Below are 27,598 nucleotides of genomic sequence, written 5' to 3' on the forward strand. Positions count from 1 at the left end.
CAAGTGCCAAGTTATTATAAAAAAATTAATCCTATTATATGGTCTCATTTGACACACTGCAATCCTCTGGTTACACCACTTACAAGACATCACTGGGCCACAGAGGTTACAGAAGATGACAATTAAAATAATTGAGTGAAAGGCGGTGGGTGGCAAAACTTTCCTATGAAGAAAGGCTTAAGAGTTATTTAAGTTTACAAAAGTCAATGACAAAGGCTTTGTAAAATTATGAATTGTGTGAAGAAGGAAGAAAAATAAATTACTTTCTTGATATATCAACATTCCCATGTCCTTATTGAGAAGGCACTTGAAGGTTGCTGAACAGCACAAGCCAAAAGGGTCTTATTGTGCTCATGTCTGGTTTGTAGACTTTCCAGCAGCATCTTGTCGTTCACTGTGATAACAGCATGCTGGATTAGAGGGGCCTTCAGTATGATGTGCCAAGGTTTTTATGATGTTCTATGTTCTGGCATAGGCTCTGCTTCATCCAGATGTGATGGGGTTGTGTGTAAATAATAACCACCATCATATTTATTACCTGTCCTTTACCAGAAGGCCCTGGGACGCAGGTGGCGCTGTGGGTTAAAGCCTCAGCGCCTAGGACTTGCCGATCGAAAGGTCGGCGGTTCGAATCCCTGTGGCGGGGTGCGCTCCCGCTGCTCGGTCCCAGCGCCTGCCAACCTAGCAGTTCGAAAGCACCCCCGGGGTGCAAGTAGATAAATAGGGACCGCTTACCAGCGGGAAGGTAAACGGCGTTTCCGTGTGCGGCTCTGGCTCGCCAGAGCAGCGATGTCACGCTGGCCACGTGACCCGGAAGTGTCTCCGGACAGCGCTGGCCACTGGCCTCTTAAGTGAGATGGCGCACAACCCCAGAGTCTGTCAAGACTGGCCTGTACGGGCAGGGGTACCTTTACCTTTACCTTACCAGAAGGCCCTAGGGCAGGTTACAAAAATCTAAAATACAGCATTAAAAACAATTTAAAACATGTGGCAGGTGGGATGGGAAGTAATATGCAGCAGTATTGGCACACATGGATTAATCTGCTTTGGTGAAGACATCAGACTTGATTACTTTCAGATCTATTCCGGCGCTGTGATTCTATGGATATTGCTAAATCAACTGCAGCAAAACCCCACTGGCTTCACTACAAACTTAGTGTGATGAATCATGGCAAACGCCAAGCTCATTTACACCTTTAAAGTGGATGCTAAATGGGATTTATGGGTGTCTATACATTCTTTTTGTCATTATACCACATTATTTTGCACAGCTCTCCCACCACCAACACTCACTCCTTGCACACATACAATACTGTCAAAAGTCAGTGGACTTCAAGCCAGCTCCAGGCCATTTATCACACAGCTCTACTGCTCTTAAAAATGCTGTGTCACAGGACAATTTGCAGAGTCATGTTTTCTCCAAGAGCTGTGGCCTGCTGAGTCAGTAAAGCAGGGTGTGTTAACACAAGGTTTCTGTGCCAAAGAAATGGGGTGTCTTATCTCTATCAGCAGCTGGAGGTGGAAGGTAAACCACAAAACTTATGCTGACCCCTGCAGGGCATAGCTGAGCATAACTACCTACTTAGAAAGAAAATTAGAAGAAAGTCTGAAGTAGAAACAAACTGGTCAGGAGTTTAAAAGTTAGAGCTCCTTAGGCTCACACAAAATGGTCTGTGCTATTCCTGACAATTCCCTAATCCCTCATGTTCCATTCACAAGCTTCTTTTAAAACTCCTGCCTTTTTCAAAAGCTACTTGCCATGAAAACACAAGTGTGGTGGGGTATGGAAGAGATGTGCCGTCCAAACCTTCATCCCCCCTAAAGGCTATACGGGCAGCACAGGAGATACCAGAACAATACAAGCACATTCAGCAACAATACCCACAATAGCATGATTTACTTCAGTCACCAAACTCGGATGGTTTTCTGGACTCCCAAACTTTTGGTCCAAAGATAATAATTTACTGCAAGTTTAGCTGTTTCTGGAGGAAATGATGCTTTATATTTCCACCAGAACGGCTGTGCTGAGACACCACATCCCACTTAAGGTGCAGGAAGACATTGTGAAAGGAAGAACTGCAAACATCCGTAAGTTTTGATTTACAAAACAGCAGCAGCAGCAACTGAAAACCTGAATGCACAAATGTAAACTATTTCATCTCTAACAGGAAGACTTGTAAGGGAAGAATTCAAAGTAGTGCTAAGGAGACTGCTCTGTCAGTACAAGCATTTATGAGAGGATATCCCCTCTCCTCCACCTTCATGCGGTTCTGGGGGTTCTCTCAAAATTCAATCCAGCCCCTAATCAGCAAGCTCCCTAGGAAGACTTTTTGGATGCAAATCTTTCCCATCTGGACTCCCTACTTCATTGTGAGATGGGCAGCTATGACCCTTTTTGTTTCTTGAAATGTCTTTGCTTCCACCTTCACAAATGTTAAGAATGCTTCGTTTTCAATTTGAAAATCAACAGAATACATTTTTTTAAAAAAATAATGTATCAGTTTCAAGATGACTCAAGCTCCCTTTAGCCCTCATGTGAGTAGCAGAGGAGGTTTCACAAGTTCGACCAAGGTTTTAGAGAAAAATCTAACAGTGACTGAGAGAGAGAGGTTTCAGAAGGAGACAGGTCTAACATTGGTTAAGAAAGTGAAATACCTGGGGGTTAATATGACAGCCAAGAATGTGAATTTATTTAAAGACAACTATGAAAAGTGTTGGATGGAAGTCAAAAAAGATTTAGAAATATGGTCAAATTTGAAGCTTTCATTGCTAGGCCGCATTGCTGTGATAAAAATGAATGTATTGCCAAGAATGTTGTTTTTGTTTCAAACACTGCAAATTTTGGACAAAATGGACTATTTCAAGAAGAGAGATATTTCTAGATTTGTCTTGCAGGGCAAGAAGCCTAGAATAAAATTCAAAATACTAACGGATGCAAAAGAAAGAGGTGGATTTGCCCTGCCAGATCTTAAACTTTACTATGAATCAGCAGCATTTTGCTGGTTGAAAGAATGGCTGCTTCTTGAGAACACAGACATTTTGGACTTAGAAGGTTCCAATAATGTATTTGGGTGGCATGCATATTTGTGGTATGATAAGGTCAAAGCACATAAAGCATTTAAAAACCATATCGTCAGGAAAGCATTGTTCAATGTCTGCACAACATATAAAGACTTACTTGAAAATAAAACCCCAAGGTGGTTATCACCGAGGGAAGCGAAGGCCCAGGAAAAGCTCAATATGGAGGCTAAATGGCCGAAATATTGGGAGATTTTGGAACAAGAAGGAGACAAATTGAAATTGCAGAGCTTTGAGAAACTAAAAGACAAAGTGCGAGATTGGCTTCATTATTTTCAAATAAGGGAAGCTTACAATTTGGACAAGAAAATTGGCTTCCAGGTGGAAAAATCAAAATTGGAAACAGAACTGTTAGACCCCAAAACTAAGATATTATCAAGGATGTACAACTTGCTGTTGAAATGGAATACTCAGGATGAAACGGTGAAATCTGCTATGATAAAATGGGCACAAGATGTCGGGCATAACATTATGTTGGCTGACTGGGAACAGTTATGGACCACAGGTATGAGATTTACGGCATCTAATGCCTTAAGAGAGAATATTATGAAAATGATATACAGGTGGTACATGACACCAGTCAAGCTTGCAAAAATTTATCATTTGCCCAATAATAAATGTTGGAAAAGTAAAGAAAATGAAGGTACTTTCTTTCACCTTTGGTGGACGTGCCCGAGAATTAAGGCTTTCTGGGAGATTATCTATAATGAAATGAAAAAGGTATTTAAATATACCTTCCTGAAGAAACCAGAGGCTTTTCTCCTGGGCATGGTTGGCCAATTGGTGCCAAAGAAGGATAGAACTTTCTTGATGTATGCAACAACAACAGCAAGAATACTCATCGCAAAGTATTGGAAGACACAAGATTTACCCACCCGGGAGGAATGGCAGATGAAGCTGATGGACTATATGGAACTGGCGGAAATGACTGGCAGAATCCGAGACCAGGGAGAAGAGTCGGTAGAAGAAGACTGGAAGAAATTTAAAGATTATCTACAGAAATACTGTAAAATTAAGGAATGTTAGAAGGATGTTGGAATGAAGTTATGTAGTTTTAGCAGTAATGTTACAAAGGGATATGTAAAAACGGATTGTTAACAGGTGAGAATGTAATGCTACAATATATTAAGATAAACTATTAAGATAAAGGAAAAAATGGTAAGGATTTGCTGAAACAACTATTGAACTAGAATACAAAAAAGGGAGGTGTGAGGAGGTCAGGGAAACAAGCAAATGAAAGATAAGACATGGAAGGATTGACTTGTTTTTAATTGGTTTTACTTCTTTGTATTTTGTATTTTCTATTCTTTTTTCTTTTCTTTTTCTTTTGTTTTTCCCCCTTCATTTTTGTGATTTGTTTGAAACTCTAATAAATATAATTTTTTTAAAAAAAGAGGTTTCACAAGTTCATCTGCAGTGCTGTAGTCAATGTTCCCACTGTGTTCTCCAAGTGCTGGCTGGGTAATGAATATGTGATCATGACCTGTACAACCGGGTCCTGGATGTTTTTTGTTTGGGTCTAGAATTGTAGGGAAGATGGAGGTTCGAACAGTGCACCCTCTTCCCATCATTCCTAATCACTGGCCTTGTCAGTTGGTGACAATGGGAGTTGGGAGTCCCACAAGATCTGTGTGGGAATGTTCCGGAGGGCCATGGGCTTTTCATTCCTGTTTTACACATTACGGTAGCATAGTGCGTAAAAAGGGAAAGGACCCCTGGATGGTTAAGTCCAGTCAAATTCAAATACTGGGTGTGGCGCTCATCTCCACTTTCTGGCCGAGGGAGTCGGCGTTTGTCCGCAGGCGGCTTTTCCGGGTCATGTGGCCAGCATGACTAAACCACTTCTGGAGCACCGTGAGCCAGAGTGCACATAAACACTGTTTGCCTTCCTGACACAGCAGTACCTACTTATCTACTCGCACTGGTATGCTTTCAGACTGCTAGGTTAGCAGGTGCTGGAATAGAGCAACAGGAGCTCACCCCGTTGCACAGATTTTAGCTGCCAACCTTACGATCGGCAAGCTCAAGAGCTCAGTGGTTTAGACCACAGTGCCACCCACATCCCCTAGCACAGTAGGACAAACTTATGGGGAATGAAGTAGTGCCATAGTATCCACAGCGCACCCAGTAAATGGGTATTATTAATGTTTGAAGTATGACTTCCCTTAAGACCAAGTAGGAATTAGCTTCCCCTCCCTATCACACTGGTGATAGCTGGGGGGGGGGATGTTTACCCTTCTTTTGCAATACCCAGCTTGGCTTACTTGCACAAATCACCTGGAGTTGTTTGGCTTTTTTGTTTTGCAGCCTGTCTCTTTTGGGGGATAATCCATAACACTAGGGCAGAGTGCATGCTCTGAATGGAAAAGTTCCAGGTTCAACCTGTGGCATCTCCAGTTATAAAGGAAGTCAGGTAGCAGGAAGACTCTGGGAGCTGACTGACAGAGTAGGCAACACTGCCAATGCTAACCAAACCAATGGCTTGATAGTAGAGAGTAGGTGGGAGAATGGGTGCCCTGGTCCTGCTTTGCGGCACAGCACTGAATTAATGGCCAGCTGACCCCCTTCCAACACTACGGCTATAATATACAAACGTATGTCAGCTGCCTGAAGGGTGCAACTGGTGTGGGACATGACAAGTGCTCCCGAGCACCTGATGCAGCAGCATCTGTTAAATCTGAATTTTCTAGCCTGGGTGTGGCTAACCTGCAGCCTTCAAGAGGTTTTTGGACTACAACTCCCACAATCACTGCCCGCAGGCTATGCTGGCTGTGCCGGAGAGCCACTTCATACACAATACAATTAGGAGGGTGGCATGGAGTGAAATATTCTTGCTAGTTGCTCCCCAGCTTTGGGATCGCACTCCCTATAAAGCAGTCTTCTTCCCCAACATGATGCCCTCCAGAGGTTATGAACATCTTATTGTGTTCCATAAACCATAAATACACTAATGATGCCATATATTTTTTGAAAAAATGTAAGGTTAGGGACGCGGGTGGCGCTGTGGGTTAAAGCCTCAGCGCCTAGGGCTTGCCGATCGAAAGGTCGGTGGTTCGAATCCCCGCGGCGGGGTGCGCTCCCGTTGCTCAGTCCCAGCGCCTGCCAACCTAGCAGTTCGAAAGCACCCCCAGGTGCAAGTAGATAAATAGGGACCGCTTACTGGCGGGAAGGTAAACGGCGTTTCCGTGTGCGGCTCTGGCTCACCAGATGCAGCTTTGTCACGCTGGCCACGTGACCCAGAAGTGTCTCCGGACAGCGCTGGCCCCTGGCCTCTTAAGTGAGATGGGCGCACAACCCCCAGAGTCTGTCAAGACTGGCCCGTACGGGCAGGGGTACCTTTACCTTTACCTTAAGGAGCAGGGCTCCAATTACTTGACATATTTCTCCTTGCTATTTCATGGCGACAGGCACCATCTCTTCTAGGTACAGATGAGGTTTTACTGAGAAAACTCAGATCCATGAGCTGCAAAGTGGTCAGAGCCCTCACCACTGCTATCTAGCAGGAAATGTCTTCTGGAGTCTACTTCTTGTAAGAGAGGCTGGGTCAGCGTCATTTCTTGAAAGTGCATGTCAGCTGCGGGGAAGACACTGAAGTGTTTCCTCTCCACCAAAGAGGAGTCCCCAGAATAGAAATTTCAAATTTCTACAAGAGCTGTGCTATGAATTCCAAGAGGGTTGCTTCAGAAACCATTTCGGATTTGTCTTAAGAATAGGAGATTCAATAATCCTCTTTTTGTAAACAACACACTATCTGGGTATATGACCATTTATAGAGTAACACAGAACACACACTGCTGCCTGGATGAGCTTATTGTTTACATTTCTAGTGGAGGGGTGAAGAGACCAAAAAGAAAGATGACAAGAACAAAGCTGTTAGCAGGAGAATGTACCATATTCTTCCATGTATAAGACAATGTTTATGCTATTTTTTTAGTCAAAAATTGGGGCTCGTCTTATACAGGGATGATTAATGCACAGGGGTTAGGGCATCCTGGGCTCAGGTTCTGACATGGATGGCTTGGGATGGGTTCTGGCGCGAGTGGCCCAGACGGCCTGGGCTTGGTGGTGGCGGATCGGGGGGGGGGGGGAGCTTGCGATCACTGGAAAAAAACCTCAACAAATTTGCCCAACTTCCCTGACTGCCGCGGATGTTTAAATATACGGTACAGTGGTACCTTGGGTTACAGATGCTTCAGGTTATGCAATTTCGGGTTGCGCACTGCGACGAATCTGGAAGTAGTGGAACGGGTTACTTCTGGGTTTCGGCGCTCATGCAGAAGTACTAAGACGGAGCACTGCGGGTTGCGAATGCTGCGGGTTGCAAACATGCCTCCCGCACGTATCACATTCGCCACCTGAGGTTCCACTGTACTAAATAAACCAGTGCTTTGAATATTTAAGAAAATACCAAAGTTGTTCTGTTTGGCATTTAAAATATTGATTTCTTAATTTTGGGTTCAAAAAAAATAGGGGTCGTCTTATATATGGGGGCGTCTTATACATGGAAAAATATGGCATATAATGAAGTTGCATGTACTTAGGGTTAGTTTCTGAAGGGGGTGAGGATTAAGCGTAGAATTCAATGCTCTCTTCCAAACATTCCATCTGTGTAAGGATTGCAGCTTGCCAAATGGAACACTTCCCCTCTCCTCTGAACTCACACTGTTCTGGGGGTACTCCTGACACCCCCCACAAGCCAATTTTAGGGGGTGAGGAGGGAGAAGAGCCCCATTGCACAAACAGAAGTCCTTGTTCAGGGCTTTGCTGATGGGGCTCATTAGGTGAATCCCACTCTAAAGGTTTGAATGAATTGCTTTACAGAAAAGGTGGACTTTCAGGAGAGATGTGCAAGGGGAAGGTATTTTGTGATGGTGTTCCAGACACAAGCACCAACAAAAGGGAAAGGAGTAGCTTTGCTGAAAGGAGGCCTTCAGGCAATTGTGGGAGACAAGAGGTTATGGAAAAGAGCATATTGTCCAACAAGATTGGTGAATTATTTTGGCAGCAGAAATCTGGACAGAGGCAAGAGGAATAAGCTAAGACACAGGAAGGCCAGAGAGAGGAAAGTTGCAAGCGCCAATAAGGAAGATGACCGGAGAATGAACTAGAGCTTTAGTCAAGAGGATGGAGATTGAGAAGTATAATTTTCACAATGCCGCCCCGGCAAAACTGATAAGGTTGGATGACAGATTGAATATGGGGTAGCAAATGTACATGGAGTAAGCTAATGCTTCTTGCCAAATCAACAGGATCAAGGGATAAAGAAAAATCAACGAGAGGATAGCCTGGGAAGAAAGTTGAGAAGCTTAGTTTTGAACATACTGAGTTTGAGAGAGAGGTAGGACAATCAGATAGGCAGGATCAGAGGGAACAGGAAAGCTCTCATGTGGAGACATAGACCGAGGGGTCATGTTTTAAATGAGCCTTCCCCAACCAGGTTCCTTCTAGATGCTGTGGCTAACTGTCAAGTAGGGTTGGGTTATATATCAATATATCGCCCAAAACCAGTTTGAAGTCTCTATCATGGCATCAGTTGCATAATTTTTGACCTGGCAATATATCACAAATCATGGGTGGGTGGGTGTGCATGCATGCATGCAAAAATCACAATGTGGGAAAAACAATGAAGCCAGCTAATGCCTCTACATAGCTCCATCCTTAATTCAAACATTATGATATATTGATATATTACAGTTTTTAGTGGGTGATATATCACAATGTTGAAAACCAGGTATCACCCAGCCCTACTCCCAAGGATGGTGGGAGGTGCAATCCAAACACCTGGAGGGCACCAACTTGGGAAAGGTTGCTTTAATTGGTGGATTTTTGATACTATATTTCAGCTTACTTGCTTCCAAAATTATTATTTATTTATTTTTGCTGATTAAGAGCGAGCTTCAAATCAAAAGGCACTGGGACTACTGCTTCTGTAATATATTCAGTTTTGTACCTTATGACCATTACAACAGGTTGCATCCAACTAAGTCATACTCAAGAGTAGACCCACTGAAATCAGTGGATGTAAAATTAATCAAGACCATAAATTTTAATGGAGTGAATCGAATGCTGTTGATGCACAAGCAGAACCACTAGTGCTAAGAGACTCCAGCAAACTCCTCCCTGCCCCGGGTCCTATGCTCACCCACAAAATCAGCTCTAAGGGGTTGGGACAGATTCTGCAGGCACATCAGGGGAAATGCCCTACTGTGCAAGTGGAAGCCTGCTTGCGTAATGGTGGATTCCTCAATGGGTCAACTCTGACTGTAACTTTGCTTGCTACAACCCTACTTTTTATTTCCACTAATGGGCAACGCCCTTTGATGTGCTATGCATGCAGTGGTAAGAAAGCTCCTTTCTCCTCTTTGCCCAGTACTCATGAGACAGCACAAAAAGGAGCAGGCAAGGAAAAAATATTATAATGACACCATTAACTCTGCCCTCACTGGTGCATTCTTGGGTCCCAGTTCCACTTCCTGCCTCTGGCTAGTAGACTACCGCCTGCTCAGTCTGAAAATACTGTAAACTGAGATGGGGGAAAAAAATGAAGCAGGGAAAAGGAGTGTAAAGGGAAGCAGCAACCAGGTCAAAGAAATGGAAGCATCCTTGGGAGGCGGAGAAGTCTGCTTCCTGCCATCTTCAGCAATGAAGGTGCCAGTGGGTCCCTGATCATCTTATGCCTACTGGGCACTGGGATTTGTCCTCCCACTGCAGGAAACCCAATATTAGTCAACAAGTACTAAATATTACACCAAAGTCAATGATCAAATCTAAATACTGGTTTCTGGTGTCAGATGTAAAATACTATACCCAATATTCTGCAAATATGCGATCTTAACATTTGCAGGGCTTTGAGGAGAACTTTTGAGGACGGGGATTTGTTTCAGCTCTAGTGCCGCCTGCTGTCCAATCTCTAAAAGGAAGACCCGTCAGCAGGCAGGACTTACCCACAGCCCGGAACAAGCAGGCCCCATCTTCCTTCATCTGTTTTATGATGAACCCTTTCTTCTCTCTCAGCGCCTTCTCGAACCTGTGTTCCTGCTGGTGACAGGAGGGGCAGATGTCAGCAAGTTAGACGGCAACCCCATCCCCCAAACCAGAAAGGGTGACATATCCTACTCTTTCTCCAGTTCCCCATATGGCAACCCAAACACAACTGGAATAGAAAGGGTTACTCCCATGCATGGCTCCACTGTGCCCCCTAGAGGCTGATCCATGCAAAGAGGTGGCCATTATTATAGCTCCTGGGCTTATGGGATCCCAACAGTGATCCAACCATGGCAGTTTTAATGCGGGATGATACTGGACTTCCATGCCCACAACACAGTCATAGGAGAAGTCTCAGCAACTTCTGCAAGCTCATTTGGCACAAGGCTCTCATCCAGCTCTCATCCTGAGAAATATACATTTGGCAATATGTCTACAACATGTGCAAGTGCTGTGTGTTTTAAGAGGAGCATTACAATATCATGTTTGGTTACACAAATGCTCCTTCCACATTTCCATGCTCAAGATGCCCCACACACCTATGATCCAATCTCAGTGCTCTTCACCAAAAATGCATCGACTACAAGAGTAAGGAAAATACATTATTTTAGTATCTCATCCCAGTTTTGTTACTGTTTGCTTTGAAAATTAATAAAAATCCATGTAAAAACCCAAGTGCCAGACAGGAAGCAGTATTTGTGCAAACTGCTTCATTACTGAATCAAGATTAAAGATATTTAATTCCTCACTACAAAGCTTTACAGACTTGGCCTTACAGTATGAAAGTTGTAAGTTTTATGATTACTCCTGAAGGAAGAACCTATGCCCCAAGATGTGTTGAGCTGTAATAAATATTAAAAACACTCTTTTCAGAACTAGCTTCTCTCTTTTTTGGCATTCTATTAGGTCGGATCTGACTGTATGTATGTAAACAGCAGACAAGCAGCTGCATTTAGCCAGGAGGGTAAATCTAGAATTCTGCATTACAACCAATACTCCAAGAATGCTGGGCAAGAACTACTTATTTCAATGGGCTGGCTCAGGAGAAGACATCCCTGTGGACCACTGAATCTTAGAAGGCTTAATACTAATCTCCTTCAACAACTTACACTAGAGCAGCTCAGAACTTGTCAGAACTTCCAAAGAAAAATACACTTGTGTTTTCTGGCTCAAATGATTGTGCTGCCATCTTCTGGCAACAAGTGGACACGCATGCCCATAGGCTGCCAAGTTTTTCTTCCATAGTTCCCCTTCTTAGCAAAGCTCAGCCTTCCTTGTCCCTATTATCACATTTTCTATACATAAATTGAATAACTGGTATGAGGAGAACCATTAGATCTGTGGTATTTGGGGTTCTGGAAAAAGACAAGGAACATGTGCTGTGTGATGCTCTTTCCAAACATTCTGTACAGGGCAGACAATATACCGGTACTTGGTCATCTGGATCAACTTGACAGTATGCAGAAAATCAAAGAGCAAGGGAACAAAAAGAGCATCAGACGGAACAAACTCCCCATGAATTTCACAGACAGGTAATGTAAAGCAGGCAAGTATTTTCACCTCCTTATTACAATGGAGTCTGGAGACAGTATTTTGACTGAGACTGCTTGTGATGTTGTGGATGAGACTAATTTTGAACTAAAATGTCCAAGCTCATAGCTTATTCTATTAACTGCTGCACTAGCAGTCCGGGTCTAACCCCCTCTCCCAACTCAACACACCCCAACAACCTATACAATGCAAATCATAGTGAGCAGATTTATTAAATGATTCATAAAATATCTTTCAGGGCAACATTGTCTTGCATAAATAGAAATCTGTCTAGATTGTCCCAGTACCCGTAATACACTTTTGTATCTTTGGGAGTGGGGCTACAACTGCTTTAGCTCATTTTTCGTACCAACCACCACGCTGGAAATTTTCACAATGACACTTTTATAACCAAGTGTTCCAAATTTGCCAGGCGCCAGGTGCATTTTGTACCTTGCTATCGGTCACTTGTGACCAAGTGAAGAAGTCTGGGCGCTAGGAGGGTGCCTGATGTCTCCATCTGGAGACGCATCTCTGGGGATCCTTGGCTCTTGCCTGTTTTCACACCCTAACAGCACATCCTTTAGAATTCTATTTGTGATATTTTATCTGCGCAAGCAGAACAAATATCAGGAACCAAAAAGTTGCATTGAAAAATACAACTTTCAAACCATCTGGTCCCAAAATGGCAACTAGACGTTCTGGTGACTGTAACCCTGGTTTAAGGAGCCATTTGGTGCCTAGATTATATATCTAAGTTTCTATCACTGTTTACAACCTATGTTACTGCCTAGAAAACTGGGTTGAGCCATAAGCAGAACATTTTAATGTTATTTTAGATGGTTTTAAAAATACACACATGCAAACTACCCTGAGATCATTTATGAGGGCTTAAAAATTGAATAAATACATAAACCATCTCAGAGTTCTGACAAACGTATAGGCTATTTCACAATAGCTGCACAGAGAAATGTTGCTACTTTCAGACAGGGTAATGAAAGATGCAGCTCAACAGGTTGCACACAGCATGCTCATTATGTGAGCATGAAAATCGCTGAAAATTTTCAAATTTAATTACCTCAATTACAGGAACTAAGGCATACTTTAAAAAAAACACAAAGAAAAGAAAAATAAACTTCATTTAACAGAAACTAAATCTCTGTCTTCACAACTATGAGGGCTGAAAGAGTTGTTTTTTCTTTCCAGTGAAAGTTCAGATTCTTAGGATTGTAGAAGATATTCTGACCTTGGTAATCCAGACCACAACCTCTTCCCCAGTCTAGGACAACAATGACCTTCACAAAACTTTTGCAGACAACTGCTAGTGTACACAGACAACTGAATGATGAACTTCTTGCAACTTGGAAATATTTAGACAAGTATATATCTTACAGACCTGAAAAGCATTCTACCACCAAAATCTAGCAGCACAGTAATAATAAATATGTTGAACTATGCAGAAAAAGAGACACAACCCCAAATTTTCCAGTACAGGGACTATTTTAGACTTCTCCATTCTGAATTTCACAACAGCACCTGCTCATTCACACCACACAGTGAATTTGTACTCCTCCTACCCCCACGATCTATGTTAGGCACTGCATATTTACAGAATCAGGCAACAGCTGCTCCCTATTTCTTACTAAGCAGGTGGAACACACTTCTTTCATTGACTAACAGAAATAATATGAACATCATATGCAGCCCCATAAAAGCTTTTCTGAACAAAACAAACTCTCATTTTCTGTCCTTCCTTCCAGTGGTTGTTTTTCACTCTGGCTAAATTATGTTTGCTATTCTTTTTAAAATCTCTCCTCACCCCACCTTTGCCTTTGCATGAGTTCACAGTTAAAATGGGTAGAGTATTTGATTTTCTGCTGGGACTATTTAGGAATGAATGCCTAGAGTATTTCAGATTCCTGAGCTCTCAGCCCTCACCTATGGATGATTCACTTCAGCTACCTGCCGTGTTTTGGAAGTGTGTGTATTAATCACCCACTTCCTCTGATGAACAACAGTCCCACATCGCTTCAACTCACTAATAAACCTGACCAACAAGTCCTCAACTTCAGAGTCTTTGCATATCCAATTATACTTCCCAGGCATGTGCCTACTCCATGTTTTAAGGATATACAACTGCCTTTCAGAATTATGTGGAACACTGGCAAAACTCAGCAACCACAGATTGAGAATGAATTCTCAAAACAAAGCTAACACCTTGCCAGCCTCCCATTCATTTCAACTGATGCCATTTCTGTCCAGATACCGCCCAAGCAAGTTCAAATTTCCTATGTGCTCTCTTCTATACAGCACTTTAAAGTGCATCCTATTACATTACATGGCAATGTTTTGCCATGTTGTTTGGCCTATATATTTCTTTTTTAAAAACATAGCTGGCCAAGGGGGCCAACCCAGATCAGGAATGGCATAGGGAAGGGGAGGCTTTAAGTTTTTCTGTCTGCCACAGTTCCAGTCACAAGAACTACACCTCTCTGCTATTTGTCAAAAAAAGAAGCAAGCTTCTACACCAGTTATTTGTACAAAAAACGAAACAAAAAACACCCAAGGCAAAATCATGAGCCTTATGCCTACTTTGGCCCTGAATTCAGAACATTGGAGCAATGAGAGGAATTCAGTGATTACCATGGAACTTTATTTGTCTTGGAGACGTGACAGAATCTGACCATCTTCATATCACATATTCCCCACACAGAAAGTATTTTCATGTAGGAAGAAACAATTATAAAACCCACTGACATATATTGCATGGTGATGGTAAACACATAACACACACACACACACACTATGGTGATGGTAAACACATAACACACACACACACACACACACACACACACAATGGTGATGGTAAACACATAACACACACACACACACACTATGGCTACATTCACACATTGTGCCAAATCATGATTTTGTGAGGTATGAATAAGCCTAGCCTCCTCCCAAGCTCATACTCCCTTCCCTTCCCTTCTGTGAACTCTTTCTCCTAGGAGGTGCGGGAGAAAAGGGGATTGGGAGAGTCAAAGTGCAAATCTGGGAGGAGCTAGGTTAATTCACATCTCATAACTAAATAAATGTACATGCTAGAAAGCACCAACTGGCTCATAAAACAGATGCGTTCAGCTACCACACTTAATTATCTACTATACTCAAGGACTTTATATCTAGAAGACAAGTTATCTGTGGACTGAACCTGGAACCTTCTGCATGAAAAGAAGAAACTCTACCACTGAGCTCTGGCTGTCCCCCAATCATGCAAACTTCTCACATAGGCTTGCATTTGGAGGCTAGGATTCACCAAGCAGGGAATTATTTTCAAGTGACTATGACACACAGACCAAACTCCACTCTTTAACCATCTTTCGCACCCTCCTCCTCAACAACATAGCATTCAAATAACTCTTTATCCACAGCTATTGTGCGCTCACCACACGACAGTCACGTACTATGACAGCTTGGTGTGTTAGTGCACATGCACAAGCTGACCTTCAGAACCCTGCACACAGCCACACTGTAGAGAAAAAGAAACTCCCTGAACCTGTAGGTGTGAACATCTTTGCTGGACATGCAAGAGCAAGATAGTTGGGACAACTAGGTGAAGGCAAACACTTCTTTCTACAAAGTGGTGCACCGTGTTAAGATGGAATCTGACTGAATACTGCAGCAATTAAGTGTCCTGAGATGTTTAAGGCTCTATAGGTCAAAACCAGGCATAGGCAAACTCCAGCCCTCCAGATGTTTTGGAACTACAATACCCATCTTCCCTAGCTAACAGTACCAGTGGTCAGGGATTATGGGAATTGTAGTCTCAAAACATCTGGAGGGCCAGAGTTTGCCTATGCCTGGTCAAAACCAACACTTTCAATTGGGCCCAGAAACTAATTAGTCAGGCCAGGATCAGACCTTGCCCCGGTGAGCCATTTGGCTGCAGCTACACATAAAACACATTGCAGTAATTTAACCTAGAGGTTACCAGAGCATAGACAACAGAAGTTAGGCTACTCCTGTCCAGATAGGGGCACAGCTGGGCCATCAACCGAAGCTGATAGAAGACATTACACACCACTGAGGCCGCCTGAGACTCAAGCAACAGCAATGGATTCAGACGTATGCCTTCAAGGTTGCCTTCAGTGCTACTAGGTAGGCTCGATGGTGAGCCCTCAACAGTGTTGGACTGCATTCATTTCCTCCATTTGTATTTGAGCAGCCTCCGAGATTGTTTCCTTGCCCTAAGCTAGAGTATACCAGGGAGCCAAACAGGCAAGGCACTCAGAGGCGATCGTGTCAATGGCCTAACCATTTGGCTGTTCCAGAGGTCGGCCAGGACTTCAAGGGGACCACCAGTCATATCAGCTGGAAAATCTCCCAGAGCTGTTTGGAAACCCATTATATCCATCAGTCTCTAAGAGCAAACCATCCTAGTAAGTACCACATCTCTGTAGAGCAGAAAAGATGATCAAAGCCTAAATCTCAACAGGAAGTGATTTGACCATGACAAGGGACTGATGTCAATATCTCCTACTTTCAGATCACCATCTTCCTTCCTAGTTGAGAAAACAAGGTCCAGAGTGTGGCAGGCCACATGCGTTGGGCCGATGGCATTTTTAGACAGCCCCATGGTTCTCATGGCAGCCATGAAGTCCTAAGCCACCCCAGAGTTGTCTTGGCATGGATGTTGATGTCCCCCAGAACCAATAGTCTGGGAGTTCTCAACACTGCCACTAGCTCTGTCAGGGAGACTGGAGTGCAGCAAGGCAGGCAGTAAACTAGCAGAATCTCTCATCTGTCACAATTGCTCAATGCTGGGAACACACACTCTAGATCCCTCCCCCAACTGGACAGAAACAGAGAGAATGAATTTCTACAGCAACTCCCTGACCCTTAAGTTTGCCCTGATACTGCACAGAGTATCCAGATGGGCACAGCTGGGTGAGACCAACTCACCCACCCAGGTCTCAGTGATACAGAGCAGATTGGCCTCCTCATTCATAAGCAGATCATGAGAGGTCATATTCAGAGCCAACTTGGTATTCAGCAACAGCAGCCACAGACTTGAGGGGTAGCTGATAGGACAACTGCAATTCCCAAGGTTGGAGGAGGGACTGGAAGATGTTGTCTGCTGAGCTTGGGCAGGTTGCAAAAACAGTGTATCTAGGAACTAATTGCAGTATATGGCCTCAAGAACTATGTGTGATGCAGGCCTCCCTCTGAGATTATCTCCTCTCATGTGTCCCATCACATCTGCTAGCCGACCCACTGGGGGAAATGTTAGGAGCAATACCTAATCAATACAGCAAAAGCACTGCCAAAAGCACTCACAGCGGCTGTTCTGTAGCACAGAACTCCCTTCCGTGGAGAGTCAGAATGAAAGTGTTTTCCAGAACAAGGGTGAATTACTCACATATGCCCATTTATCATTTGATGTGTGGATCTAGCACCACAGACCAATTGTCACAAAACTTAGCTTTCTAACCCACTGAAGTAGCCTCAGACACAACACTTCAAATGAGGCAGTGCACACCTTGAGGTCATCAAGAGACACGCCCCCATGTGCTTCCACCTCAGACTTGCTATTTGATAGGTCTGTCCTGAAACCATTTTGTCCCTCCCTCACCCAACACTGCACATTTCTACACTACTCACAGTTGTTGCTGACATCCTAGTCATGGGCATGCATCATAAGGAAATATGATAACTAGGTTGGGGTTGTCAACATAAAGCAGCTGGTGTGAGGTGCCAAGCTGGCCCTTGTCATTATTTAACTGAATCATATAGATAGATTTTCTGTAAATATTTGTAATAGCTTTCGATTTGACATTTTTCATATAATTTACTTGCTCTGAGCATTTGTGTATGGCAACATAAACATTTACCAATAAAACAAACATAATCTGGCTTCTTTTTCAGAACACAAAATGCTGTAGCTTTCCGAAGCAATTTGCTTAGCTGCCCTATTCTTAAATATAAGATTTTCCCCACTGCCCAGTATTCAGGCCAAATCCATCATGCTGCAATTTAAAACAGCTGCATTCCTTTTTCCTCTATAGCAGTGGGAAATGGTTTTTCACTTACTTTATTGCTGCATCTGGCAGAATCTTAAGCTAAATTCCAAACCATCAAGAATTCTGTTGCAACCATTTGACATCTGGATTTTACATCACTCCTCCCCCCCCCAAAAAAAACCAGGATGGTGGTGCTAGCTATTCCAAGTCTGCCTACGATCATTTGCCACGTTAATTGCAGAGTCAACGTCCACTTCTAGACTGGACTGCCAGGTCAAAATGTTTAGAAGACACTGAAAAGGCAATCTAGAGTATGTCCCAGAATCCTCTGCAGCACACATGGTTTTTGTGGCCAATATATAGATGTAGAAAGTGTTTTCTGAAGATAAGAAAACTTGAAGAGGTTTGCTGAAGAACCGGGGGGGGGGGGAGCATGTGGCCCTCCTGATGTTGGATTCCAAATCCCATCAGCAAGGTGAGGAAAGATGGGAGCTGTAGTTCAGCAGCATCTGGAATGATCACAGGTTAGCCACCCCAGTAGTAACTACTGTATCTCAAGCTAGCTTACAAAAGCATTTTTCTGCAGGGGGCCTGAGAGAGAATTCCCTTGTTTTCAGCTGCTCTTAAAGTCATCTGAAATATTTTCCTTCTTCCCTCCCTCCCTGCAAGCTTGGGATCATGACCTTGTGGGATACAGCAGTAGCTTAATATAAAGGACAATCTGCTTCTGAGTAGACCAAGAGGTTCCCTTCCCTATAATAGTTTACCAACAGGATCAGAACACCCAATATTAGCCATCAACAAATGACAGTTTGCTGCAGACAACAATGTCCTAACCATACGTAATAGTGAGACCAAACTAGGAGTGATCTAGGAACCTAAAGGTAAAGGTAAAGGTACCCCTGCCCGTACGGGCCAGTCTTGACAGACTCTGGGGTTGTGCGCCCATCTCACTTAAGAGGCCAGGGGCCAGCGCTGTCCGGAAACACTTCCGGGTCACGTGGCCAGCGTGACAAAGCTGCATCTGGCGAGCCAGAGCCGCACACGGAAACGCCGTTTACCTTCCCGCTGGTAAGCGGTCCCTATTTATCTACTTGCACCCAGGGGTGCTTTCGAACTGCTAGGTGGGCAGGCGATCTAGGAACCTACCTGCATGGAATAGCCACAGACCTACATGGGGGTGGGTGGGGGCTCAAACCTCCGCGATCATGCACCAAATCCAGCCTACAACTTTCCAAATAAAGGTTCTCTGTAGGAAGTCCAGAAGTCAGTCCTGTGCTCAAGACCCTAGAGAACCACTGCCAGTCCAAGGAAACAATACTGGGCTGGATGGGCTGACTTAATACAAGTCAGTTTCATGTATCTGCATGCCACTCTTGCAGAAAACCTTATTTCCTCAGCCTGCCAGTTCTCAAAACAGACTCTTCTCCCCATAGCTATTCATCTCCCAAATGTCTTTACAAACAAAACTGTAATCAAGCATAGAGACCCACCAACCCCTCATGCCACTACTTTTGTTGTCTTCTAAACTGGACCCTCTCCACACCTACTCTATCACTTTGGAGCTAAGCAAATCCAATTTCTTTGCAGAGACAAGTTTCTCTCGAGCAAAGATCCCACCCCTTTCTGAATGTAATACTTCCATTTTTAGTATCAAAAGGTTGTCTGGAGTCACAGGATGGAAGATGCCATTTCTATACACACAAAGGGGCCCCATCAATCCTTCCTTCTCAAAGATGACCTCAGGTGTCACATCTACAAGCTAAAAGGCAATGTCACCCAACAGAGAATAATTCTTTGGTTCCCTTTTGTATTCCATACCATATCCAGACCCAGTATTCATTCCAGTGTTTCTACCTACAACTATAAAACAAGGGTTCCTGTTTTAACTCAGAGCATTGAACTGAAAGATTTCCTGTAACCTTTCCTCAAAGAGAGATCCCCATCTCTCTCTTGTCCCCTAAGGTAACTTCATATTCTATGTGGGGCTGATGTGCTATGTTATTTTCTTTTCAAATGATGTCGAAACCCTTCTGCATCAATCGGTACAGATAAGCAAAATATTTCCCTTCACACCCATTCCCTTTATTTCTCCCACCTGGCTCCATGATATTGTCCCACCCTTCAGTAATAGTTAAAAATCTTACAATTGCCAGAGCAAGCCTCCCCCCTTTTTCAACCAAAGGGCTATCTTTTCTCTATTAAACAGCTAGGCACCAATAACGCCACATAAAAGGGATTCTGCTTTCTTCTGCGGGAGGCCTCACAATTTAATATGTCACATTCCTGCCAACACAGTGAATCTGCACACTTCTTCTTTTTTTACAAAGGATACCAGAAACCAAACATTACTGGAGAGACAGCTCCCCTCTTTTCAATGGGAGCCTTTCAGATTCTGCTTTCACCTGCTCCTAGGGATAACTTCAAACAAATCCAGCCCAAGTGATCCTGCAGGAACCCTCAACTGCGAACCACCCTGGGAGAAGCATGGCTAGTTGACATACTACGCTTTGATGTGTACCCATTATATAGCTAAGACATATTTCAGTGGGAGGGCGCAAAACGCGTGCATCACGCGAGGTAAATTAAACAATTAAACCATGCACTCCCGGTGGCCGGACATCTCCGGCTGTAGGGCAACAGGGAAGCGTGCAGCCCAGCATGAAACGAAGGTGTCAAGCAGCAAGCGCCCCCCCCCTAAAAGCGCGTGGGCTCCATAGGCCTCCGACAGGGTTAAGGACCCCGCCGTCCGCTCCCCACCCCCACGAGGTACCTGCTCCACGGTGGCCGGGTCCATGCTCTCGATGCGGGCCGCCGCTGTCTCGTACTCGTCCTCACTGTTGTAGCCGGCGCCGGCCTCATCCTGCTCGGGGCTGTTGCCTCCCGCTCCCCCGGGCCCCGCGGCTCCCAGCCCGCCGCCGGACCCTCCGCGCCGCCGCCTCTTGCTGTGCCCGGGGCCGGAGCAGCAGCCGCCCCCGACCCCGCCCCGCGCCTCGGCCACTCCGGGGTCCAGCAGCCCGAGGCCGGGCCCGTCGCCGCCGGCTCCGACGCCGGGGTTGGGCGGCGGGGGGGACCCGGCGGGGGGCAGCCCCCAGCGGGGCGGCGGAGGCGGCGGCGAGGCCCGGGGACGGGCGCCGCCGCGCCCCGAGTGCGGGTCGCCGGGGCCCACGCCGCCCCCGACGCCTCCGCCGGGGCCTCGCGGGTGCGAGTCGGAGCCCGAGCAGCCTCGCGGGTCCGGACCTCCCACGCCGCCGGGGCCCCCGGGACCCCCCGGGCCGCCCCCTCGGGAGCCAGGCTGGTCCCTATCGCCGTCCCCCGCGGCCGGGCAGGCCTTCTTCTTGGGCAGGATAGTCATGGCGAGGGCGGGAAGGGCCCGGAGACCGGCGGGGAGGAAGGGTCAAGGGGGCGAGGAGGGGTGACAGTTGCCCCGACGACGAGGGGGCGGGGGGCTCGGGCAGGGCGAAGGCGGGTCAAGGGTCGGGGCGGGGAGGAGAGAGGAGCGCCTGAGGGGAGGCGGAGGGCCGCGCACCGGGGACGGCGAGGGCCAAGGGGGCCCCGCAGGTTACCCGGATGAGGAGGGCGAAGAAACAGGGTTACCCGGATGAAGAGGGCTCCGCGGGGGAGGTGGAGGGAGGGCAACCGGCAGCGGGAAGCGGGGGGCTCTCTCTGAGGGAAGCGGGGAAGGCGGCGGCAAATGCCCGGATGGCCAGATCAACCGCGGCGCATCGCTCCCCCGCCGCCGCCGCCGCTCAGTAGGGAGCGCGCCCGTCAGTTCCCCGCCAGGCGCCGGAGCTTCTCCCGAGGAGCCCACACCAGCCGGGTCGGCCTCGTCCCCAATTTCTCCTCAGAGGCTTTCGGGCCTTTCGCGGTCTCCGGAAAGAGGCGGCGGCGGCGGCTACTACTACTACTCCGGCCCGTCTGCGGGCCCGGCCTAGTGTCAACATCAACACAGCCGGCCTCTGACCCCGGCGAGCTCGACTTCCGTTTCCACGCCCCCTGGCAACAGGTGAGGCGGGCCCTGGGCAGGCCGTAGCAACCGCGGCTAGCCGCGCGCTCGTTGGCCGGGGGTGACGGATGCCCGTCACTGAGTGGCTGGCGCCGCTGCCGGTCGGGTTGGTGTCCCGCCTCTTTCCACTTTCCCTCCTCCCCGTCCCTTTTTGCGAGAGCGAAGGAGGGAGGCGGGAGTATTGTTCCCCTTGTCAGCATAACCTGTTCCGATAGGCTAGAGAAAGTAGTTGCCGTTTCTTCATTCGCCGGCGGACACAGAACTGAACCGTGATTGGCTGAAAGTGGCCGGTTACCTCCTATTGGCTTGGAGCATTCCCAGGATCGGAAATTGGTAGATTGGACGCGAGTTCCTACAGCTGGTTGGCATATAGAATCTTATAAAGCTGATTGGTTGATTGGTTCCTAATGTGCCTTATCCCATACAGTCAGGCAGGAATCTGCGTGCTCCAGGAAAGACTTATTTATTATAGCGATTAGATTTTTCTATATAAATTATTAAATTACTGCATTACAATTGTTAATATATCTGGCCTCTTTGGGCTCTAAAAAGCCTTACTTATTGAGGCTGCGACCCCTTTGGGATCAGGAATTAATATACCTGTGGGCTTAGGAGGAATCTTCTGCAAGATTTTCTGAGCTCATGCATAGGACTAGAAAACCCAATAAACAAGCATATTATAGCCCAGGTAGCACCATTTGTGATGCTGCTTGTGGCCGGCGGCATTAAAGGGAGATCGACAAATTCGTGGAGAAAAGGGCTACAGCTCATGACAGCAAAATGGAACACCCACATTTAAGAAGCAGTGTCTCTGTACAACAGTTGCAGAGGGGACAGTGGTAGGGGAGAGCGACAGTATTTGCTTTGTGCCCTTCTTGTGTGCTTCTGGAAGGCATCTGGCCAGATGTTTTTTGCAATAGTAGTTGGAGTTTTGACCTTCTGATATAGCAAGGCGCTCTGTGTGTGTGTCTGTCACACTCTCTCTCACACTCACTCTTTCATTGATAACTAAAGGGCTGGGAGACTTTTATTGGACAACCGGGTGCAAACCTATGGATCTTTTGTGTCGTTTATTGAAAACAATCATAACTTTTCCATACTTTTATTTTAGCCCTCCATTCTAGCTCCGGATGCCCCTGTTGCAAATTCCTTGGCGTGATGAGGCAGGCGGCCTTGACATACTTATTTAATTGGGTTTAATTTAATTAGATTTCTAAGATTCCATGTCAACCAGGTTTACAGAAAACAACAGACTAATTTGTGATAGGACTCAGAGCTTGCTTCTTGAACACTGAGATATTGATACTTGGAATTCATAACCATCATTCTTCTTCATGTGCAGATTGCTTGTCAGAGAGAGTGCTCCTTTTCAGCATATTTAAATATCTGTTACGCTGTGTGTGTATGTGTGTAAATAATTTTTACTTTTTTAAGTTCCTGGGTTTTTTCTTTTAAAAAAATCAAAATCAAATGCTAATGTTCCCAAATTCTACACTCATTAATATCAGTCTACAAATTTTACACAGATACTTTTCTTCATATCAGTGTAATCCCCAACACAGATGATTTATTAATTGTCTTGGGCCCCATCTAAGCCTTGCCTTCATAGTTTTAATAAATAGGAATTATGGTCCACTAGTTTCCCCCCTCCAACTTGGTTAGAAAAATATTCATGTAATATTTCTTACAATAACATGAAAATGATTTTTAACAAACATGGAACTGGTAGGGCCCCAAAATTGTTACATCCATCTCCAAATCCTCATACGCCTCCAAATCTTAGAATAAGAATAGAGCACATGACTTTTGTTTGAGCTCTCATCCAATTTTCTTTATTGGCACAAAACTACAGTAGCATCCACCTTCTTCAAGCATCTCTTGTCTCCAGCACCTTCTCCCTCATTGCACCTCAGTGATGACCCCTCCAAGAACCCCAAACACCCCAGACTTTCTCCTCCTGCATTCACACATTTTTAAGATAAATCTCTCTTCAGGTCAGTTTTATTCTCCCCATTTGTACACAAACAGGAACCTGAGTTGAAGTGACTTGACCAAGGTCACACACAGCACATTTACAGATAACATGGGAACCAGAAGTCTTCATTTCCAGCCCTGACAACTCTGTCCATGGTAAGGGATCAAGCTCAGCCTAATTTCTACCACTAACAGAACTGAGTGGTAAAGCGTTTCTTGGACTGCAGCACTTTACACTGCAGATGACTTTGTTTGGTTTGCATATTTGAATGCTTCCTTATAACAACAAAATCTGGCTTCTTGCAGAAAATTAGCATGTCAGGGTCAAAGAATGGTAGGGTTGGAAGGACCCCTGAGGGTCACTGAACCCCCTACAATGCAAGAATCTCAACTAAAGCATCTATGAGAGATGGCCACCCACCATCTAGGGGAAAACCTCTAGTGAAGGAGAGTTCACTGCCTTCCAAGGGAATCCATTCCACTGTCAAACAGCTTGTACCATCAGAAAGTTCTTCCTGATGTTTAGTTGGAATCTCCTTTCTTTTAACTTGAAGACAATGGGCTGGTTCTACCCTCTGGAGCAGAGGAAAACAGAATTGCTCCATCTTCCATGCGACAGTCCTTTAGATATTTGAAAATGGCTATCGCATCTCCTTTCAGTGTCCTCTTTTCCAGGCTAAACATACCAACTCCCTCATAAGGCTTGGTTTCCAGGCGCTTGATCATCTCGCTTGCCCTCCTCTGCACATGTTCCAGCTTGTCAACATCCTTCTTAAATTGTGGTGCCCAGAATTGGACACAGAGGTACTCCAGGTGTAGGGTCTGACCAAGGCAGACTAGAATGGTACTATTACTTCCCTTGATCCAGACACTATACTTCTGTTGATGCAGCCTAGAATAGCATGAGCTTTTTCTGACGCTGCATCAAAGGGTTCTGTCTAGTCTTCTCCCTCCCTAGACATTTTACTTCTTTAGATATAGGGAGGGCTTTTTTTTCATGGAGGAGCCTTCAGACACCACCCACTGTGCAGCATGAAGTTATACAGCTAGGATAAAGCTTTACCACTTGATTCTGCTGCAGTATTACCAGGCATGCTAGAATTCTCCTACAGACACAACACTCGAGGGCCTCCACTGGAGGGGCTATATTTTTTGCTCTCTTGTACATGACCAGATGGAGTTGCTCAGTGCAGCACCAGCTGAAGGAAAGCAGTTCCTAGTATGGCCATCAAATCTCGAACAACAGCCAGTGATGGGTTCTAACCAGCTCCTTACATTTCTCTCAAGCAGCACCCTTAAGATCAGAGCGGAGGGAAATGACATCCTTCCCATTTTGTTTAAGTGGCTCGCAGGAGCTGCCTTTTTGATGGAAAAATCTGGATCCCTCCCACTCCTTTCTGCAAGAAGGTGGAGGAGGTGAAGGATTGCTCTTATGTTTAAGTCTCTAACTGCAGGAGGGGTAAAAGTGGAGTCTATGCTTGGAGTTTCTCCATCACCCTCTCCCCTTCACGAGAGGGTTTTCTTTAAAAAAAAACAAAACAAAAAGTTGAGGTTTTGAAATGAAGAAACACTATTTTGCTGGGCCTGTGTTAGTGAACAAGTTGACATGTCGAGAAAGTCTACAGTGTGCGCAGAGCCATTAGTGATGCAACTGTTGCAATTGTAAATAATTTGTTTATTTAGCCTTATGCCAGCTCATAAGTCGTGTCATGTTTCCTTTGCCACAGCATAACTGTTGAAAGAAGGCAGTGGACTCAGTGGGGAATCAGCTTTGGTCAAGTCCACAAATATTAGGTATGGTTAACTGTTGGCAAAACGTGGGCCCAAACGGGGGGCTTTCCTGCCTGGTCACTTGGGAGAAGGTTTTGGCTTGCCACAGGTGAGTAGGCGTTTACAAGCCAAAAAACAGGGGAAGTGTACTTTGCGTACATGTCTTTGAGCCATTCACAAAAGTGGTTCACCCCTTAATGAACTCTTGAGTGGATCCACTGGCCCGGCAAACTTTGGCAATCTGCTTGTGTGAATTGGCTTCTTGAGTCTGGAAAGGAACAAACGGCTTTCCCCCAAGTGTAAATAAGTGACTACAACAGAATTATGTATCTCTGATTGTGGGGGAGAGGTAAAGAGAGGGTAGAGTTGGGGACCCATCGGTCTACAGTAGCAGATCTGGTCTCAAATTTCAGCAGCACCCTCCATGCCCAGTGTGGCTGAACTGGTTGCTCTCCCTTAAATCCACCTGGGGTGTCTCCCAATCCTTGCTGCAGATGCCATGAGGATTGAATCGGACCTTCTGCACCCAAAGCAAATACTCTACCATTGGCTCCCCATTGGCTTGTGCTCACAGAGGTTAGTCCTACAGCTACTCTGTGAACAGGGACTGCTGACAATAAATCCTACACACCCCCCCCCCTTGTTTCTCAGAGAATATGTGGAAGATTGCAGTTACTTCTGTAACAAGCAGTCCTCTCAGAAGACCTGTTTATTGAGCAAGCATCCAGATTAGACAGCTGTTTAATGAGCATCCATCCTGATTTGTCTGCTGGGAGGTTAGATGCCACTTTCTTTATCACAAAATGTAGTGTCTTTTGGGGTAGTGGGTTTGCTGTGCAAGATCTCCTATTCAACTCTCATTGTGCAGCCCGAATTTGCCAGCGTATGTTTGAATCCTATTGGGCAGGATGGATAATGCATCTTGTGATTCTGCTCCTAGTCACCAAAGAAGCTACAGCAGTGTTCCACATGTGACCCGCTTCAGACATTAGCAGTGCTCACGCAAGTATGACAGTGGCATGGAGTTAGCCAGCTGCAACAAAGCCTGCATTGCCTCTAAATGGCACTCAGAATACCTTGGGCAGCTTGCCTTGTGGTAGAACTCCCTTTCCCAACAACATCTCACACGTCCAGATGTGTCCCATCAGCCCCTGACTACAACTCCCACTGGCTGGGGCTGATGGGAGTCATAGTCCAAAACATCTGGAAGGCACCAGATTGGCAATGGTTGGGATGGCACAGTGCTGCCCATCCTACACTGGGAAACTTGGAAGCAAGAGAAGGCAAATGGACCTTCTTTTGGTGGGGGCATTGAATCTAGCAATGATTCAAGCCTCCATAAGAAGGCCTACACTTAGAGGAGCTTAGCCATGGACACACACACACACACCAAATTTAGGGTTGCCACTTGCCCCCTGAAAGATGGTCTGAACCCTGAACAGGTTTTTTGGGGGGTGGGGTGAGGGAGGAAACGCCAGGCGAAAGTTTCCCCCACATAAATATGTGGTGCAGCTGAAATGTCACCTATTAGATTTCTGCCTGTGAAAACTACAGAGCATTTGTCAAGGATGCAACAACTCTACCTGTGCTAGAACCCAGAAAGTCTGGGGACCTGATCTATTCCACTGAGCAATTTAGGCGTGTGACTGGAATGGAAGAACAACAGCTCCAAAGAAACATACACACAAACACACACTCATCCCGCTCTTGACTTGGGTTACCCTAAATGGAAGACGGCTGTTTGCCCTTTGCATATGTCAAACCCTGGGAATATTGCTATCTGTTTCAAGAGGTTGGAGTATTCTTGTTTGGTCTTGAGGAAGTTTGGGAATTTGGGACATTGTTCTCTGTGCTATACCTAGCAGGGAAAATGGAGCAGCATTTATGTTCAAGAGAAATGAAATAGTTACAGATAGGTAGCCGTGTTGGTCTGCCATAGTCAAAACAAAAAAAATTCCTTCCAGTAGCACCTTAAAGACCAACTAAGTTAGTTCTTGGTATGAGCTTTCGTGTGCATGCACACTTCTTCAGAATCAGAAGTGTGCATGCACACGAAAGCTCATACCAAGAACTAACTTAGTTGGTCTTTAAGGTGCTACTAGAAATGAAATAGTTATGCTCTGCTCCAAATCTGTCCACGTTGTCTCTCTCAAGCACCCCAGTCTGAGCAGGGAGGATGGGAACAGTAAACTACAGATTGATCATCCAATAATTATCTCATCTCACACTGTGGGGG

The 27,598-nt window shown here is 45.5% G+C and overlaps 1 protein-coding gene across 2 annotated transcripts in view; it reads right to left on the minus strand.

Annotated features, from left to right (window-relative positions):
- The window catches only part of OTUD5 (OTU deubiquitinase 5), a 47,150-nt gene extending 25,614 nt beyond the window's left edge, over positions 1-21,536 (minus strand). The window contains exons 1-2 of one of the 2 annotated variants that reach the window (XM_081894341.1): positions 20,386-21,536; positions 10,023-10,113 (exon numbers count right to left, since the gene is read on the minus strand). In XM_081894341.1, coding sequence (XP_081750467.1) covers positions 10,023-10,113; positions 20,386-20,967 — 673 coding nt within the window. In that variant the 5' untranslated portion in view covers positions 20,968-21,536. Of the gene's footprint in view, positions 1-10,022; positions 10,117-20,385 lie in introns of both variants that reach the window. The other variant, XM_081894340.1, reaches the window with a different exon arrangement.
- Between the last annotated feature and the right edge of the window lie 6,062 nt (positions 21,537-27,598).

Source organism: Podarcis melisellensis (genome assembly GCF_964234715.1).
Source record: "Podarcis melisellensis genome assembly, chromosome: 17".
NCBI lineage: Eukaryota > Metazoa > Chordata > Lepidosauria > Squamata > Lacertidae > Podarcis > Podarcis melisellensis.